This window comes from Acomys minous, assembly GCF_964271855.1.
Source record: "Acomys minous genome assembly, chromosome: 16".
Classification (NCBI taxonomy): Eukaryota; Metazoa; Chordata; class Mammalia; order Rodentia; family Muridae; genus Acomys; species Acomys minous.
In genome coordinates this window covers 78,401,980-78,421,639 of record NC_140498.1, presented here as the reverse complement: position 1 = coordinate 78,421,639, position 19,660 = coordinate 78,401,980, and the positions used below count along the sequence as shown (strand labels likewise).

The window sequence follows — 19,660 nt, the reverse complement described above, 5'->3', positions numbered from 1 at the left end:
CTCTGTCTCTCTCTCTCTGTCTCTCTCTCTCTCTCTCTGTCTCTCTCTCTCTCTCTCCCTCTCTCTCTGTCTCTGTCTCTGTCTCTCTGTCTCTCTTCTGTCTTTCTTTGTGTGTGTGTATGGATGAAGAAGGGTTAAGGTTAAGGATGAGACTAAAGATAATAGCATCAACCTCATAGACGCAGGGACCCACCAAGAAGTATTCCTCAACACGGAAGGCAGGGAAGCAGGAGGGTGGCAGGCCCATTAGGAGACGGAAGACTGCAGGAAGACATGAGCATGAACAGCACGTGTGGAGCCAGGAGTGAGCAGTTAGTCCCAGTGATAAGCTTAGATGCCACAAAAGGTCAATAAAATCAGATGTGCTTATGGCTAAAGACGAGAAAGATGGGGCAATTTCACTTGTGTATATATATATATATATATATATATATATATATATATATATATATATATATATATAGCTGCTGAGAGTTGCTGTCCAGACCCTTTCCTGCTGTGAGCCGACGATCTGAGCACACCAGTCACACACAGGACAGACCCAGGACAGGGAAAGGAATGTCTGCAGTGCTGTGAATGAATTAGTTGCAGACCATAAACTCTGAGCCTGTTTCCACTGCGAATTTATGTTAACACTCTGTGCTTGAGCTTGGAAAGTTTTTCTTTTGCCTTCATGGGTCTTTCTTCCCATGGAATATGATTCATTCCTCTTGTGTGTCTTTTTAAGGTATGATTGGGACACTGTCTGGATTCTACACACTCTGCAATACACTTCTGAGATAGCAGGCCATCCCACATGCCTCTCGGTTAGTTCCCTTTATGGCTTATTATACTTACCAATTTCTTTTTTCTTCTCCTCGACAATAGTGTTTATGATGTATTCACCTTTAAAGGTTTTTGTTTTGTTTTCACCTTTTCACCTTCAAGGGTTTTTTTGAGAGTTGCTGACCCTCCTCCCTCTGTGCGTGTGTATGGTACTGGGGATTGGACACAGGTCCTCATATATGCTAAGGAAGCACTTGACCACTGAGCTATATCCCTGTCCTGTTTGAACTTTTCATTTTGAGAAAGCATCTCACTAAGTTTCCCAGACTGGCATCACATTCCTGATCCTTCTGCCTCAGCCTGCTGGGTAGCTGTCACTGCAAGCGTGCATGTCAGGACCTGGCTGGGCTTCCTCACCTTTATATCATAGTCCCTGATAAAAAAAAAAGAATCTTAGAGTAGAAAGGGTTTATTTGGCTTATAAATTGGGGCTCCCGTCCATTGCTGAAGGGGGGACAAGAGACACACTCAAGCAGTTAGTCACCTCACGTCTACAGTCAAGAGCAGAGAGAATAAACACATCCCTCCTTGGTTCCTTGCTTGCTTGTTTGCTTCAGCTAGCTCGGTTTCAGGACTCTTTGGCCTAGAGAATGACGCCTCCTACAGTGGGCTCCATCTTCCTTCATCAACTAAAAATCAAGCAAAATCCCCCGTAGTCATGCCCACAGGCCATCCTGATCTAGGAAATTCCTCATTAAGACTCTTTCCTGGGTGATTTCATGCTGCGTCGAATTGTCACTTAGAACTAATCAGCACAGTGTACTCTGTGCCAGCCTGACATACAAGCATGTCACTTTAAGCTGTAACTTTATATTTGCTTGTTCCCCAAAGCTTCATGTTAATATCATAGTGTAAAGCACTGTCCATCACATTTCTTAAGGACCCAGTACTCTACTTTCAACCTTGTAGGTGTTCTCTCACTTTGTAAACACAATCAGCCCCCAATTCCGTAACCATGGAGCCAACCCAGCCAACCAAATATGCAACCTTCTTTTCTTAGCCAGTATAGTATAATGGCTATTTACATAACACTTAGATCCTATTATGTGTGCTTTTAAAAGTCTAGCGATGACTAAACATATATGAGGGGACTGCCAAAAGTTACATGCAAGTACATGTAAAGAAAATCCCTCTTGTTCTTGATCTTGAAACGGGCTCTAGGCTAGTCTTGAACTTCCAGAAATCCTCCTACCCGCTACCCGCTATTTCTTTTCTGTTGCTGTGATAAACGACCCTTACAAAAGGCAACTTTAAGGGAGACAAAGGTCTATTTGTCTCACACTTCCAAGTTGCAGTCCATCGCTGCAGGGGAGTCAAGGCGGGGACTCAAGCAGCCAGTCACATCATTTTCGACAATCAAGAGCAGAGAGAGAATGAGTATGTGGATTCCTCCTTGCTTGATCTTAGCTAGCTTTCTCTCTTATACAGTGCAGGATTGACTTCCTAGTCAATAGCGCCGCCCATAGTGGGCGGGGCATCAGTTAACAATAGATAATCTCTTATACCCGTTTCCGTAGTCCAGCCAGATCTGGACACTTTCTCAACTGGCGTAACCTTCCAGGCTGTGTCCAGTTCACTTTAAAAAACAATATCACAGCCACCGTGCCTGCCTCTATACCATTTATATAAAGAAAAAAAAAATCCGAGGGATAAAGTGTCTCAGGAGAAGTCCCCTGCTGTGTCCGAGAGTCAAATATATTGGCTGAAAGAACAAGAGAAAGATAAACAGTGTGGTCACCAAGCCAATGCTTCCTTGAGGTCAAATTCACTGGCACTGAAGAATGGAGTCAGATCTGAGGTGAAGACTGTGGATCCGGAATCCAGATCATGTGCAGAAAAAAAGCCAGTGACCACTAGACACTGGGAAAGGTGGGTGCTACGTAAATATCCAGTAAAGGGTTATGATAGGGGGGGCTCTATTCCTACTCTCTCCCCGTCCCCAGCTTTCCAGCCCTCTCTTGTTCTCCTGTGTCTTTCTGCCTCCGTTTCATTATTTGCATTTCCCCGGTTCATTTCTTTCATCTAAAACACAGAGGACGGGAGAGTTCAGCAGATGTCCTGTGGGCTCAGATCCTTGCCTGTAACACGGGGCTGCCTGTGACCGAAGAGAAAATGGCAAATGTCTGGTTACTGTTGAGGTTCGAGCCCTGGCTAGCTGACAAGGGACACAGATACCTCACTGTCTGTAAGACAGGGGACAGGGACCTGGTGTCCTCCAACAGAACGTTACCATTTTAACCTGGGGACAGGCGAGAGGGGAGATGGGAGAGTGTAGTACATGCAGGAAATATTTGGGAGACACCAACATTGTAGATTCTGTGGTCCTAAGTCCATTCTTGGGGCAATGGGGAGATGGGTAAAGCATTTGCCACATGAGGATCTGCACTCAAATCCTTAGGACCCACGTGAACCTAGACACTGTTGTGCATCTCTATAAACACAGCACTACTACTGCCTAGAGAGAGGGAGGCAGACAGAATCCCTGAGAGCTGGAGGGCTGGAGAGCCTGGTGAGTTCACCAGTAAACAAACAAACAAACAACCTGTTTCCAACAAGGTCGGAGGTGAAGACAGAGACCAGAGACCATCTTTGACCTCCACGCACATGTGCTACAGTGTGTGTGTACCTGCACTTACACACACAGGCATGCATGCATGCACACGCTCACATATAACAATCCCATTCCTCATTTGAAATGCTCCAGTTGCCACGCATCACAGAAAACTTTCTCAAAGCGGAAACATCAAAGACACAACTTTTTACAGCCTTCCCAGGTTACAGCTGGCCAGCAAAGCAGGGTCAAGCTGTTTTGAAGTGCATGCTGGGTAGGGCCCGAGCTCCACTAATCCAGCAACAGGCACTTCAGACTTGAAACCAAACTCTTTCCTCAGCAGTTTGAGGATAAAAATAGCTTTAAAAAAAAATCGGAATCTGAAAAGACCAGCAATATTTTTTTTTTAAGTACTACATGAAATAGCATCATTGCTTTTTGTGGATGTATAGTTCGGGTGGGGAAATAGTCTACTTTCTAAAAGAGGGATGGTCATAAAATTCCTTCTTGAAAAGATCACCGGTTTAGGATAAGAAAGAATTCTTAAGATGACCCCCAGGGGAAGTCAAGAGCATATTGATTTGCTAACCAAGTGTGGAAGGATCTGGCTAGGCCAGCCTGACATGGGTTAGCTGGATTAGTAAGTATATTTGAGGCTGTTCAGCTAACCTGTTCCTGCCCGGCCACCCCTGCAGTCACTTTAAGAAAGAGATGTGAGGAAGAGCAGTCTGCCATACATCATGCAGCTTTGTCTCTCTTCAATATCATCTTACTGAGGTTATTCATGACCACTGATGCCCCAAGCCTCTACCCAGACACCTACTCTTAGCATTTTATTCTTTTAATTTTAAGATCGAGTTGATTATTTATCTGGGTGCATACGTGTGAGTCTGTGTGTTGGAGTGTGAATGGGTGCAGTTCCCATAGTGACCAGAAGAGGGCACCAGATACCTGAAGCTGGAGATAGAGGTGGCTGTGAGGTCCTTAACTGGGTGCTGGAAACTAAAGTAGGGTCCTCTGCAAGAGCAGTATATGCGTTTCATTGCTGCACCATCCCTCCTGCTTTCAACTCCCCTCCCCGAACTCCTGTTCTTTCCCAGAACATCCAGCAATCTTCCTTTGGATAATTTGTCCCTATTTGTCCCTACTTGTGGATTCCGTTACTTAATATCTAGCCTCCAGCCAGGCTGTCCTTATTATGACATCAGAGAACTCTGACTAACCTAGGTCTTATATAGATGTATCTCTTGCCTAACCCAATGTTTCTGGCATTCCTGTCAGAGTCTCATCACATTGAATTCCATGTTGAAATGTTCCCAGAGAGTCAGCAGAGGCATCTCGTGTCTACACATGCCTCTCCTAGGGTCTAGCCATGATACATCTGTTAAACTGAAAGGCAATATGAATGTATCCAAAGCAGGGCACAGTGGCACACGCCTTTAATCCTAGCACTTGGGGGAGGCAGAGGCAGGCAGGATCTCTGAGTTCCAGGCCAGCCTGGCTTACAAAGCAAGTCCAGGACAGCCAAGGCTACACAGAGAAACCCTGCTTCAAAACAAACAAACAAACAAACAAACAATGTATCCAAAACAAGTCCAGAAGTCATTCTGGAAGCCACTCCTCCTCCCAACTCAGATGAAAGAAGTGATACACACAGCTGTTTTGTCTTTACAGGCCTGAGATCTGCACATTTATTAGGAGATGGTCACTCGCACCTTTCCTGACCAGGCAGGCCACATGTCAGTCACTGTTTTTTAGCTACATTTCTGTTGCTGTAATACTGCCCTCTGACCAAAAGCAATGTAGGGGATGGAAGGGCTTATTTGGTCGTGAAAGGGTTAACTCAGGTCAGTTATTGAGGGAAATTGGGGCAGGGACTCAAGAATAGGAACTTGGAGGCAAAAAATATGGAGTAGGGTGCTTGCTGACATGTTTTCTAGCTTGGTCCTAGACTAAGGAGTTTTCTTATGGAGCCCAGGATCACCTTCGTAGGTATGGTGCTGCCCACAGTGGACTGGGCCCTCCTACGTTAATTAACATTCAAGACAGTCTGTCACAGACATGGCCACAGACCAACCTCATCTGTTGCCGTCGGTTGAGGCTCTCCTCTCATATGATGCTAGGCTGTCAAGTTGACAGTTGAGCTAAGTAGGACGGTCATGGTATGTTAATGGCGTACTTTCTTGCTGCTGAGGAAAGAGACGGTATAGTCACAGACATCCTACCATCAATACCAGCCTGTGTATTCAACATTATCTGGAGCTAGTCTTTGCAGCTATAATCAAGTTATTAACAGGAGGTCATTCAGGTTGGCCTCATCCAGTATGGCTGGCATCCTGATGAGAGGGTGTCTCCGTTCCTTTTCTGTCGCTGTGATAAGATCTCATAACCAAAAGCAACTTTTAAAGGTGTTTATTTAGCTATTTTTCTTTTCCATAAGTAGAGTTCATTGTGGTGAAGAAGGCGTGGCCTGACAGCAGGAGCAGGAACTCGGCCGATCACATTTTCATCTACACACAGGAAGTAGAGAGATAGAACAGGAAGTGGGGTGGGGCTACACATACTGCTCAAAGCCCAGCCCTAGTGATGCACTTCTTCCAGAAAGGCTGCAGCTCCTAAATGGTCTATAACCTTTCCAAACAGCGCCACCTGCTGGGGGCTAAGAGTTCAAGAGCCATAGAAGAGAAGACATAAAGATGTGGGGAAGTGACATGTGACCACAGAAGCAGATGGGGGGTGGGGGAGGGATGTTGCTACATGACAGGAATACAAAGGATTAGGTGGTCACCACCGGGAACCAGGAAGAGGATGGGACAGCATCCCATTTTGGTTTTCAGAGAAAGCATTCACTCTCCATTATAATTGCTCTCATGCCACCTTTGTTAGACCATGAACCCATGAGACATCACCATGACCACAATTTAAGGTGGGGAGGCTTAGATTCAAGAAAAGAAATGAGCCAGATCTAGTGGTTCACGCGAGCCATCCCAGCTACCAAAGAGACTTAGAGCATCCTGGGATATATGGCGAGTTCAAGGCCAGCCTGAGCTACACAGTGAATTCAAAGCCTTCCCGGGCTATGGGTGGTTTCAGCTCCAGCATGGACTATAGAGGAAGTTTAAGGCCAACCTGGGTTACTTACTGAGACTCTGTCCCACAATTTAAAAAGTAAAAAGAGTGCTAGGAACTTAATTGCCTAATATAATGTCGGAAGAATCCTCAATTCTAAGCACAAATAGCCTTGGTCTCCCTTGGGACCTTAGGCAGCCGACACGGGCACTGTAGGCACAACTTTTCTCTGGTCCAAAATACCTGACAGAACACCATAGGGAGGAACGGCTCATGGCTTTCACTTCAGCCCGCTGTGGTGGCGGGAGTGTGCGACGGTGGCTGCTCACATTTTAACGGACTAGGAAGAGACCTTGGGAGGGTACCAGGGAAGGTATCACCTCCAAGGCCCACCCCCCAGTGACGTAGGCCCGGCATCTTCTTCCCTCTTGGTATCTCAGGAAGAGAAGAAAGGAGAAAGCAGATTTCCCAGACAAAGGCTTCTCCCTGGGACAGAGGACAGAACGGTGGGAGACGGATCCAGTTGGCTTTCCTGAGACCCACAAGATACCTAAGGGGCTTTGGGCATGCGCCTGCCTCACTGAGGAAGCTCCGGCATTTTAAGCGATTAGAACAGAAGTGCCCTGGGGTGTGAGCCCATCATGGCACCCAGAGCATTTTGGCAGGTACATAACTCTCCACTAGATGGCGCGCTGCCGAGGAGAGCTCAGATCGCGTGTGGCTCCTTTGTGGTGCTGTGTTCGAGAGGCTTACGCCCACAGGGAATAATGGAGTCTTATTAGAAACAGAACAGCAACTCTCTGAGCGGCATTTCCTACTTTTCTAGGGAAATCGTGAAAGATGATAGGAAGCTCAGCAGGACCCCACCACCTAGTCTCCTGGCCCAGAAACAGGGGTATAAATCTCCCTCCCGTCACTGAAGTCTTGAGTGGAGAGAATGGTATAAATTCAAGTTCACGTTTACAGGGAATCAAATTATTGCTTTATTCGCAGGGAGATGAATAAGAGTGACAGAGTTTCTGGAGTTGTAAAAAAAAAAAAATAGATGGATGCTTCTTATAAAATAACTCACAGGCGTCCACAATCATTTATGATCAAATCTGGCAGGCCTGGGAGTGGGCGAGTGAAATTTCAAACAGAATAACCCACATAATTTTCCAGAGGTAGAGTAAATGGTGTGGCTGTTATGATAACACATTCTGGCAGAGCAAATGTATCTCCTCTTAATAGAAACACATTAGACACCATTTATAAAAATATCAACAGAGCGGTTCTGTTTCTTGAACTATAGCTCAGACATAAACATCACACGATTTATGGATGAGGAAATCCAATTTCATGCCATCTCGAATACATTTTTTGTTTATTACATAACTGCAGTTCCCATATACGAGAGAGTGTGTGGTGCAAACTGTGTTTGTGTATGTGTGTATGTGTATGTGTGTGTGGTGCGAACTGTGTGTATGTGGGGGGGGAGGGGAGCATGGTATATACCTGTGTGTGTACATAAAAATTATTCTAGGTATAGAAGGAAGCCTGGAGTGAGTGAAATGCAAAGTGAACACCTGTTGTTGACCTGGGCGCAGCCCTGTCAAGGATCCCAGACACTCAAACCCATGGAAGAAGGGAAAAGCCTTTTCCCCCAGGGGTGACGTTCAGAGGGACATGGCAAGGCGCCCCCTCCTGGTCAGTGCGTGGATTTTAATAGTGTGCACAGACAATGTTCATAGTAGCTTTCGCTCCCCACGTATTCACAGTTTGAAGACTGCTCCCTACAGAAGAGATGGCTCTTACCGAGGTTAACTAAACCCAGCTCCTTGTTCTGCTGTATAGCATACACCCTGCCTCTTTGTTTACCTGTATGCGGTAACCTACCTCCCTGATAACTCAATACAGTAAGTACCCTGAGTTTCCAGAGTGCTGCAGTTTCTCCACCAGAGAGCCCAGTCTATTAGACCCCAGCCTTTTTGTATTTTTCTGTTTGCCTTTGTTTGTTTGTTTTCTAGACAGGGTTTCTCTCTGTATGTAGCTTTGGCTATCTTGGTCTCGCTTTGTAGACCAGGCTGGCCTCGAACTCACAGAGATCCGCCTGCCTCTGCCTCTCAAGTGTTGGGATTAAAGGTGTGCGCCACCACACCTGGCCTGTCTCACATTTCTTTATTCCCTCACCGCCTTAGTCAGGTCCAAGTCTCTGGAGCCATGCAGGGGTATGGCAGGTTGCCAGCACGCTATCTGTTACAAATGGAATTGTTTTAGGGAGATACATTTTGTCCAAGCAAGATCCGGACTATCTAGTACAACAGTGGTTCCCAGCCTCCTAATGCTGCGACCCTTTAACACAGTTCCTCACGTTGTAGTGACCCCTCACCATACAACCATAAAATTATTTTTTGTTACTTCATACTTGTAACTTTGCTACTGTTATGAATCTGATATGAGACTGTTATGATATCTGATAAGTGACCCTCCCACCCCCCACCCCTCCACCCCCCACAAGGGGTTGTGACCCATTGTGCTAGATGATGACATCATTGTATATCAGCAGTGTTGCCATAGTTAACCCAATAGTGAAAAGATGAGTACCTCAAGTGGCTTATGGGGAGCACCATGGGGCTTTGGGTTGAATTCGGAGTTTTCTTGGACAATTACATGATGGCTACCCATCCCACTGTTGTCATCTGTAGCATGAGAGCGATAGTGACTAAAGTCACGGGTCTCTTAGAAGCACATACTTTATGTAGAAGTATAGGGCAAGTGCTGATCAACAGGACTTTCACATGCTTGCACTCATGTGTGTGTGTGTATTCCTGTGTGTGTGTGTGCCTTCATGTGAAGGCCAGAGGAAGCAACTTCAGGTGTCCTTCCTCAAGTGGCAGCCACCCTGTTTTGCTTGAGACAAAGTGTCTCACTGGTCTTGGGCACCTCCCACCCTGCCCACACACATTAGGCTAGGCTGGCTAGCAGGCAAGCCCCATAGATCTTCCTGGCCCTGACTCCTGACCGGTGGGATTACAGGCACGTGTCTCCATCCCTGTCTTAAAATTGCAAATTTAGAAGGCTTGATTGGAGGAGGTCTCCTAAAACTAAGCAGGCATCTTCTTAATATCCCAGTTATCTACGCCCTAGGAATTTACTTGAACAAATGCAAAACATGAGTTTAAAAAAAAAAAAAAAAGAGTACAGGGGAATCCTCCCAACAATTCCAAATTGGAAATGACTCAACCATCCTTCAGCAAGGAAATGCAAACAAATGGTCACTTGTATTCTCCCAATGAAATCTTTCCTTCTCAGCAATTCAAAGAGTGAGCCGCAGAGGGGCTGTGGAGCTGCCTTAGTGGGTAAGGGCGACTGTTGAGAAAGCCTGACAACCCAAGTTCAATCCCTCAAACCCACATACAGGTGAGAGGAGAGAACCTAATGTCACAAACTTGTACACACCCCACACAACACATTCAATAACAACAATAAATTAAACCACAACAACAACAACAACAACAACAACAACAACAACAACAACAGGACGAGTCTGGGTGTGGTAGTGCACTGCATTTAATCTTAGCATTAGGGAGACAGAGGAAGGGTAGATTTCTATGGGTTCAAGGCCAGCTTGATCTACAAAGTGAGATCCTGTCCTTTAAAAAGAGCTGCTGTCTTAACACAACTAAAACATGAGAGAATGTCGGAAACTCAGCTTCAGTTGAATATGGTTAGCCACAATACAGTCTTAGCACTCTGGTGCCGTTTCATGGGTTTTTGGCATCTTCCCCATTCATCCGTGGCACAGAGTGTTAGGACATGGCAGCCTAGACGGAAGGGTCTGGGGAAGGAGAAAGAACGGATGAGCCAAAGGAGGCTCTTCTCAGGCCGATTATGTTCAGTGTCACACTGGGAGGTGATTGTAGAGCTTTATGCAAATGTGGGAACCCTCTGCTTACAGCTGACAATCACTATGATTTTATTATATTAAATTATACCTTCATAAAAAATACATATAGGATGGGAAAATGACTATAATGGATTTAGACACATAAAAAGTGTATTTTAAAAATTTTCGACACCATATTGCCAGGGAAATAAAATGACCTCTTTGGTCAACTTTAGAAGTTGCCATGGCACCGATATTTTTTTTTCTAGAACTGTTTAAGTGTAAAAGAGGAAGGAGCATTTACCAAGCTCTTCGGGCTTCACCCGTGTGTCTCAGCTACCCAGCCAGCCAGCCGAAGGGGAAAGCTTTCTGATGAAGAGTCACAGCTTTAGTTCTGCAGAATGAACGCAGATTTCTAAAAAAGAACATCACCATTTCCCCGGGCACTAATGAGCTAATGGATGTAGGGGAAGATGCTGGCACCATTAGTTAGGTGAAAGGTTGATGGGGAATTTGAAAATGGATCAGTCCAAGCTGACAACACCTGAGTCCAGCTTTGAATCTTGACACCACTAAAACAGGAATTGTGATGGTTCTCCTAATGTGTGTGACAGGAAGGACACAGCAGCATCTACAGCCTGCTGGCAAGGAAGGGATGGAGAGAGAGAGAGAAGGAGGAGACAGTGGGAGAAAGGAACGGAAGCGAAGAAAGGAGGGAGGACGAAAGGGAGAAAAATGAAGGGAGAAATGAGGAAGAGAGAAGAAAAGGTAAGAAACAAAGGCAGGATGTAAGGAAGAAGAAAGGGTGTATAAGAAGGAGGGAGGGAGGGAGGGAGGGAGGGAGGGAGGGGGCAGAGAAGAGCAAGGAAAGAAGGCAGGAAGGATGAAGAATAAAGAACTGTGGTGGTCTGAATGAGAACGGCCCCATAGGCTCATGTACTTGAATATGTAGTCATCATGGAGTGGCACTACTTGAGAAGGATTAGGAGGCGTGGCCTTGTTAGAGTAGGCGTGGCCTTGTTGGAGGAAGTGTGTCACTGGGTGTAGGCTTTGAGGTTCCAAAAGGCCAAGCCCGGCCGGCCTGGTGTGGTGTCTCTCTCTCTCCCTGCAGCCTATGGATTCAACTCTCAGCTCCTTCCCCAGCACCATATCTGCCTTTGTGCCACCCTGCTCCCCGCCATGATGATAATAAACTAAACTTCTGAAACGGGTGAGCCAGCCCTAACTAAATGCTTTCTTTTAAAGAGTTGCTGCGGTCATGGTGTCCCTTCACAGCCACAATACAGAGACTAAAGCAAGAACAAAGTGAGAAAGGGAGGGAAGGAGACGGGATACAGAAAGAAAGTAGAGAGGAAGGGAGGGAGGGAGAGAGGAAGGGAGGGAGGAAGGGAGGGAAGGAGGGAGGGAGAGAGGAAGGGAGGGAGGGAGAGAGGGAGGGAGGGAGGGAAGAACGTAAGAATCAACTTTTTGCATCCAAGAGCTCAGGATGTGGCTCAAGGTAGAGATGTTTTTGATTGTTTGTTTTGTTTTTTTTTTTTAAGATTTATTTTATTTATTATGTATACAATATTCTGCCTGCATGTACATCTGCACTCCAGAAGAGGCCACCAGATCTCATTATAGATGGTTGTGGACCACCATGTGGGTGCTGGGAATTGAACTCAGGACCTTTGGAAGAGCAGCTGGTGCTCTTAACTTTTGAGCCATCTCTCCGGCGGTAGAGGTAGAACTGTTACGGTTGGTTACCAGCATAGAAAGAAGACGGAGAAGCAGAAACAGAAACAGCAAACAAAAACCTTTCTACATCTTCTCACGATTGACAGAGAGTACTGATCAGAGCCACAAGTTATAGATGCCAAGGTGAATCCAGATTGTGCAAAACTTTATAACATAAATGATTGTGTCTTTAAAAGTGGGCAAGATAAATGGAGCCAGAAAGATGATTCAGTGATTATACAGAGGACCCAAGACTGGTTCCCAGCATCTATGTTGGCAGCTCAGAACCACTGAGACTCCATCTCTAGGGGATCCAATGCCCTCTTTTGACTTCCAAGGGCACCTTGCACTCACATGCATGTACCCACACACAGACACATGATTAAAAGAAACCTTTTACAAATGAAAAACATGGACAGGGAAGATATTCAAAGAGACTTAAGGGACCTCAAGGAAGTATGATGTGTGGGCAGAGCTTGTTTGAAGTCTTAGTTGAACAAACCAAGTATTAAAAGAATGTGCCTTTTTGAGAAAAATCTGACAGCATTTTGAGAAATATTTTTTGAAAATATGAATATTAAATTTTGTTAAGTGTCATGTTACATCAAGTCTATTATGTTTTAAGAAAGTCTTCATATGTTAGCAGAGAGCTAAAAGAAGTAGTTTTAGGTTCATGTCTGAGAATTTGCTTTTAAAACACCAGGAAGCTTCTAGAAAAAAAAAAGGTCTCAAATACATAGCAAAATGTTTGCATTCATTTAGCTTGAATAATTCATGCATTTGAATTCATTATATTGTTCTACTACTGTTTTAGTTGTGCTTCAAACTTCCCTAAGAAAGTGTCAAATTAAAAGAAAGGAAATGAACTCAAATACATATTGACTAAATTCTTCATTTCCCAATTTATCTTGAATGTGAAGAAAAACATTAAAAAACAAAGTAATCTAGATCCATTTATTCAGTCAGAATAAACAGAATACCCAACTGGTACAGAACTCGACTTTAGGGGCCAGTGTGATGGCTCAGCAGCGAATGGGGCTTGCTGCCAAGGCTAATGACCTAAGTTTGATTTCTGGGACCCACATGATGGAAGGAAAGAACCAGTTCCTGCAAGTTGTCTTCTGACCGCCACACACACACATCACAACTCAAATGCCTCACCCTTATGTAAACAATAAACAAACAAAAACAAATAATCTAAGTCTACAGAATTATAGACACTCTACCCAAGAGAATCCATTTTACTTTACAGATGTTGTCCATTTCTCCTTGTCTTTGGGAAGTTCTCTTGAGGCGTGTGTGTGTGTGTGTGTGTGTATATGTGTGTGTGTGTGTGTGTGTGTGTGTGTGTGTGTGTGCACGTGATAGGTACACACAAAGCATGTATGTATACACACATACATACACACACATGCACGCACTCACACACGCATCCAAACACATATATGGTGGTTTGAATATGACCAAAAGTCCATGAGACTGCACACTGGGTCCCCAGCTGGTGGTGCCATTTGAAAGGGTTCTTTAGGCTCATGAATAAAGGGAAAGAAGACATTACACTTCCATTTTCTGGTAGTCTGAAAGTGACTGTCTCTCTGTCTGCCCTTGGGCACAGCTGCAGGTCAAGGCTCGGTGATGCTCCTCTACTGACTGTAAGGGTTTAGTATATGACTATCCTTTTTTCTCTGGAAACTAACTGATACAGTGGAAAAGTCGCATGATGTCTGATTTCTTATTATTTAAAGTAATTTATCTCTTCTCTCCTAGGAGATCTTTTCTTTCTTAGGATTTGGACATGTGGGCTTGTAAGACAGCCCTGTAGGTAAAGGCTTGCCCCCAAGTCTAACTAACAGCCTCAGTTCCATTCCTAGAACCCCACAGGGTGGAAGGAGAGAACCAACTCCTGTAAATAGTGCTCTAACCTACATACATCTGCACACATGCGCACACGTGCATACACACCACACACACACACACAGAGGTACATGCATACATAGAGAAAGACACACACACACACACAGATGCACAGAGATACACAGAGAAAGACACACACATACGCAGACACACAGAGATACAAATGTATAAACAAGTATACATATACATACACACAGAGAGAAATACACACACAGGAACACATATATATCCAGAGACACACACAGAATCACATACACAAGCACACACACACACATCCATGCACTCATGCATGCATGACACATACACATATATATTACAGACATATAACATATACACACATACAAGTACAGAGAAACACATATGGATATATACATACATACAGGCACGCACACACACACACACACACACACACACACACACACACACACAAACACAGATACATATACGATATAATAAGAAAAAGATTTAGATGCTACCATCCCACACTCTGTCAGCAGTTTCTGATCAACATCACCCAGAAAAGCACAACTCCTGATCTTGTTTCCTTTCCTGAGCGGTTTGTGCTTTTGGTTGCCTTCGACCTGTCACTCCACTCATTGTCAACTCAGCCACTTCAGCTTCCCTGAGCCAGGAAGATTTCCTGTTCTGGGGCCTCTTACACACTGAGGATGGGATTAAGAGGGATCTCAAGATTTCACAGGATGCTTAGAAAGATCTCAGAAGGACCCGCTCCCTCAGCAGCAGCAGGGGGTGGGGGTGGGTGGGGCGGGACACCAAACATTTCCAGGAAGTGTAGAGTGCACAGCGAGAAGGAACATCAAGACACCCCAACTGGCCTTGGGGATCCTTTGCTACTTCTTTTCTTTTAAAAACGTATTTATCTCTGAGGTAGGCACATGCCATGGCACACAGGTGATGGTCAGTGGACGACTTGCGGGGGTTGGTGCTTCCCTTCTATTATGTGCGTTCTGCAGGTCAAACTCAGGCTGTCAGGCTCAGCGGACCGTGTGATTTTGCCAGCTATCTAAGTCATTTTTGTAGGTGAAAACGTACACATAAGTGGATGTTTGCAATGAGTGAACGTTGTATTTTTGTTCGTGTAGGAAGTTCTCTGCTCCTTTCTCTCTCCTTCCCTCCATCTCTCTGCCTCTTTTTCCATCCATCCTTCCTTCCTTCCTTCCTTTCTCTCTCATTTTCTTTCTTCATTATCCTTTTTTTTTTCCAACACAAGCTCTCTTTCTCTCTAGCCTACGTTAGCCTTGAGCTCATAATCTTTGCAGCTCAGCCTTCCGAGTGCCAGGCTGATAAGAATGCACCACCAGACCTGGTTGGATGGGAATCTGTGTCTTAAGAGCATATTTATTATGTAGCTACTTTCCCCCTGCCCAAGCTATATAAACCAAGAATATAACATGTAAAACAAAGCAGTGTGCATACATTTCTTTCACTTAAAATAGTATGTTCGCTACTTTATGTTGCTATGATGAAAACACCTAACATAAGCCTCGCTTACAAGCTTGAGAATTGGAGTTCAGAACCCTCCCCCCCAGAAACCCATATAAATGCCAGGTGGGCATGGAGCACCATCTGTAACTCTGGCCTTGGAAGGAGGAGGCAGAAGATCCACAGAGGAAGTTGACTAGCAATACTAGTCAACTTGATAGCTCTGGGTTTGACCGAGAGACCCTGTCTCTACGAATAAGGTGGAAAAATGATGGCGGGTGGTTCCAGACACGAACCTGGGCTCTCCATGTGCACATACATTAAAAAAAATGCTACTCACATGCACATGCATGAAAAATTGGGGAGGGGGAGGGGAACCTGACATGCAAGATCGAAGTGGTGGTGCACGGATTTAATCCCAGTACTTGAGAGGCAGAGGCAGGTGGATTGTTGTGAGTTCGAGGCCAGCTTGGTCTACAAAGTAAGTCAAGGACAGCCAAAGCTACACAGAGAAACCATGTCTTGAAAAACGGAACAAAACCGTGACACGCATAATTTAAGAAAGGGAAGGTTTGTGATGTGCCCATTACACACACACACACACAAAAATTTTTAATGACCGGCAGCCAACTTGCCTGACATGCACGAGGGCCCGAGTTCCATCCCTAGTGCCACAAACAAACAAAGCCCTCTTTAATTTTCTAAGAGATTAGATCTCATATTCATCTCCCCCAGCAGCGACTGCATAGACGTGGGTATGTTAGGATGCTGATGTTCACACTGTACATCTATGAAAATGCCATAAACGGAACACCTTTAAAACATACAACTTATACATCAATGATAGCTCAGCAAAGTCGCTCAATAAATCTACAAGCCAGAATGAAAGAAGGCAGGGTAGGGAGGCATGCTGTGAGGGAGGGCAGATGAGGGGTCTACTGAGCCTTAGATATGAGCTCTGCTGTCACTGAGAACAGCCCAGAGCTGCCTCAAGTATGGCAGTCCCTTTTGTCCTTGGTGATCCCTCCAGCTGTACGTGTATCCTAGGCAATGACAGTGCTCCACCCCTAACCCCATCATTTCTTCCCTGATGTAACCTCTTAACCTTTCATGGGCACCTTTATCAGAGTATATGGAAATGTTCAAATCATCCTTGTCTCCAAGGAAACATGAAGGATGAAGATGTGCCAGGACTTGGCTCAGTAGGGAAGGGCACATGTGCATGCGTGAAGACCTGAGTTCAAATCCTGAGCACCTGTGTAGAAAGCTGGCCGTTGCTGTAACCCCAGCACTATAGGGAAAGAAGACAGGAGAATTTCTGGGACTTATTGGCCTAGTCTAAGCACAGGTTCAATGAGGGACCCTGTATCAGAGATTTCTTCCAGTTACATTCCTGTTGCTTTGACAAATACCTTGACAAAAATCAATATTAAGAAGGAAGGCTTTGCTTTTGTTTTGGCTTTGGTTTACAATTCTAAGTTATAGTCCATTATTTTGGGGAAGTCAAGTCAGGAACTTAAGCAACTGGTCACATCACATCCGTGGCCAAGAGCAGAGAGGAAACACACACCCTTTCTTCCTTTCTTGCTTTTAAGCTCTTGTATACTGTTCAGGGTCCCTTGCCTAAGGAATGATGCCTCTCACAATGGACTGGAGACAATCCCCAGAGACATGCCCACAGGCCAACTTGATCTAGAAAAATCCCCATCAAGACCCTCTTCCCAGGTGATTCTAGGTTGCGTCAAGTTGACAGTTAAAATTAACCATGACACTATCAACATACTTAGGATAGAAATGTTAGCTTAAGAGACTGCTTAGTTTTGGAAATAAATTAAAAGCGCGCACGCACACACACACACACCCAGAGTCTCCACTTAATGTCCAGAGCTGGTCACAAAGGCATGAGACACACTGATCAATCTGTAGAGAAGAAAAGCCCAAGTCACCCCTGGCCCAAAAAAATGGTGACGTCGCTGCTCAGATATCTTCACTGGAATGTGCTGGGATAAGCAACTCTCACTTAACAGCAGTAAGAAGGACTGAACACGCCTCATGGACGAGGTTCATGTCACAGATCAGGAGGACGAGATGCCGTGTTACCAACCTTGATTCCAAGTTCAATATTCTCTCCTCCATACACGTCCATTCCAGGGTCCAGCAGACCGATTTCACCAAAGAATTTCCTGTTGACCACAAACGAGCAGCCGATCATGGCTGGTGTCCTGTGGGAAAAAGAAAAAAGCAAGGTCATCAGTGTGTAGGCAAGCGATGCCCTCTTTTGCAGACACTTAACCACAGGCAGCGGTTGTCAGCCTTTCTAACGCTGGGACCCTTAGTACAGTTCCTCATGTTGTGATGACCCCGTCCCCCCAAACCATAAAATTACTTATTGTTGCTACTTGTAACCATAATTTTGTTACTGTTATATGCCAGGGACCAAACAGCCAGTGGCCAACCCCCACCCATTCAGCACCTGCAGCAAACATCCTGCTTGGCCACCCACTAGGCATGCAAGGCATCGGCTTAGCCCTGAGAAGAGAGCGATCCGATCCTGAGATAACCACAGAGACATCCTGCTTTGCCCCAACTAGGAAAACCCCTCCCCCTGCAGATGTTCCCGGGGCTCAACCCCAGAAGATTCTGTACTTTTCCATTACCCTCCTCGCTTACCCCTGCCCTCCCTAAAGCAGGTTTTAAAAAGCCTGCCCTCACCTTCAATAAACGGCTCTTGACAAGCTACTGTTTCCTTGAGCCCTGCCTCCCTCGCGCCCATTTTTTTATCCACAGGTTGCGACCCTCCTCGGCCCCCCAATAACTGACCAGCTGGCCTGGTCGGTTAGATATCTGATATTCCCGATGGTCTTAGGCCACCCCTGTGAAAGGGTCGTTTGACACCCCCCCCCAAAAGGTCACGACCCACAAGTCAAGACCGACTTCCATAAGATGTGCAAGCATCTGTGATCTGGTCCTCTTTCAAGTCCTCAATTTCCTCACTCTGCATCTCTTCACAAGGTTGCTTTTTAGCTGCAGAAGGAACAGGCGATCTAGGGATATTCCAGATCCCTGGTAAACAGGGTGAAGGCTGGTCTCCTGCGTGGCATGCTGTCTACCACATGGACCACTCTGGGGACAGCAGAGTGACTCTACAGAGGCCCAGAGGCTGTCTCAATTAATTTTAATGGCTATAGTCTACTCTACCCCAGGAAGCAGAAGGGACTGATCAAACTCAAAGCATGAAGGAGTATCAGAGAATACGTGATGGTTAACCTTCACTGTTCACTTGGCCGTGTTTGGAATCACCTAGGACACACTCACACATGTTTATGCCTCTGAAAAGTCTTTCTGGAGAGGTTTAACTGAGGAGGGGAAAAAACTCATCTTCCACAAGTGGAGGGTGATTCCATCCTGTAGGCTGCCTTTCTGGACTGATAAAAAGGAGAGGGAAAACTGAGTGCCAGCATTCATCTCTGTCTGCTTCCTGATTGGATACAACGTGATCACGTGCCTCATGCGCCCGCTGCCATGATGGACTGTTTCCCCCAAACTGTGAGCCAAAACGAACCCTTCCTCTCTTGAGTCGCGTTCGCCAGATATTTGATCACAGCAATGGGACAAATAGCCAGCACAGAATCTACGGTATGCAGGTTCTGGCTGGAGACACTGAATCAGGAAGCTGGCGTTTTGAGGAGGGAGAAGACTCAGGGAGGAAAATACTTGTGTCCATGGGTATCTGAGACATCTTCCTAAGAAAGCTGTTATGTATTCTCAGTGCCTTCTCACTGGAACAAGGGTAAGGAAAGACAGCTTCCCAGACTAGTGCGAGTCCTCAGGAGACCACAGCAAGCCTGGCCTTTCTGTGTGCATCATCAGAACTCAAGAGCTTGGAAGCTGATCCTTATGGAGAACAAGGAGGCATGATGTCACTCTTGGTAACTTGTGAAAAAGTTGTGGCTGAAATCTGCCTCCATGTCATAAAGACTGTGGGAAGGAAAGGCTAAAAGGAGCCCTAAGATGAGGCCCCAGGATGCAGGACAACTTTGAAGTAAATACAAACACAGGTCTATGGGGGTACCCCCACAATGCTAGGACTAGGTGAGATGCCTTGCAGGACTTTGTGACAAACTAGTAAATGACGTAGAGACTTAGTAGTTAAAAGATACCCAATCAAGCTGAATGTAGTGGCACACACCTACAATCCTTGCAAGGAGAGAGGTGGGGGCAGAAAAGATCTGCGAATTCAAGGCTAGCCTGGGCTACAGAGTGAGTACAAGGCAAGC

The 19,660-nt window shown here is 45.5% G+C and overlaps 1 protein-coding gene across 1 annotated transcript in view; it reads right to left on the bottom strand.

Moving 5' to 3' along the window:
* The window catches only part of GALNT17 (polypeptide N-acetylgalactosaminyltransferase 17), a 431,830-nt gene that overhangs the window by 73,189 nt on the left and 338,981 nt on the right, over nt 1-19,660 (bottom strand). Inside the window, exon 6 of the mRNA XM_084762556.1 lies at nt 17,488-17,605. Coding sequence (XP_084618682.1) covers nt 17,488-17,605 — 118 coding nt within the window. The remainder of the gene's footprint in view (nt 1-17,487; nt 17,606-19,660) is intronic.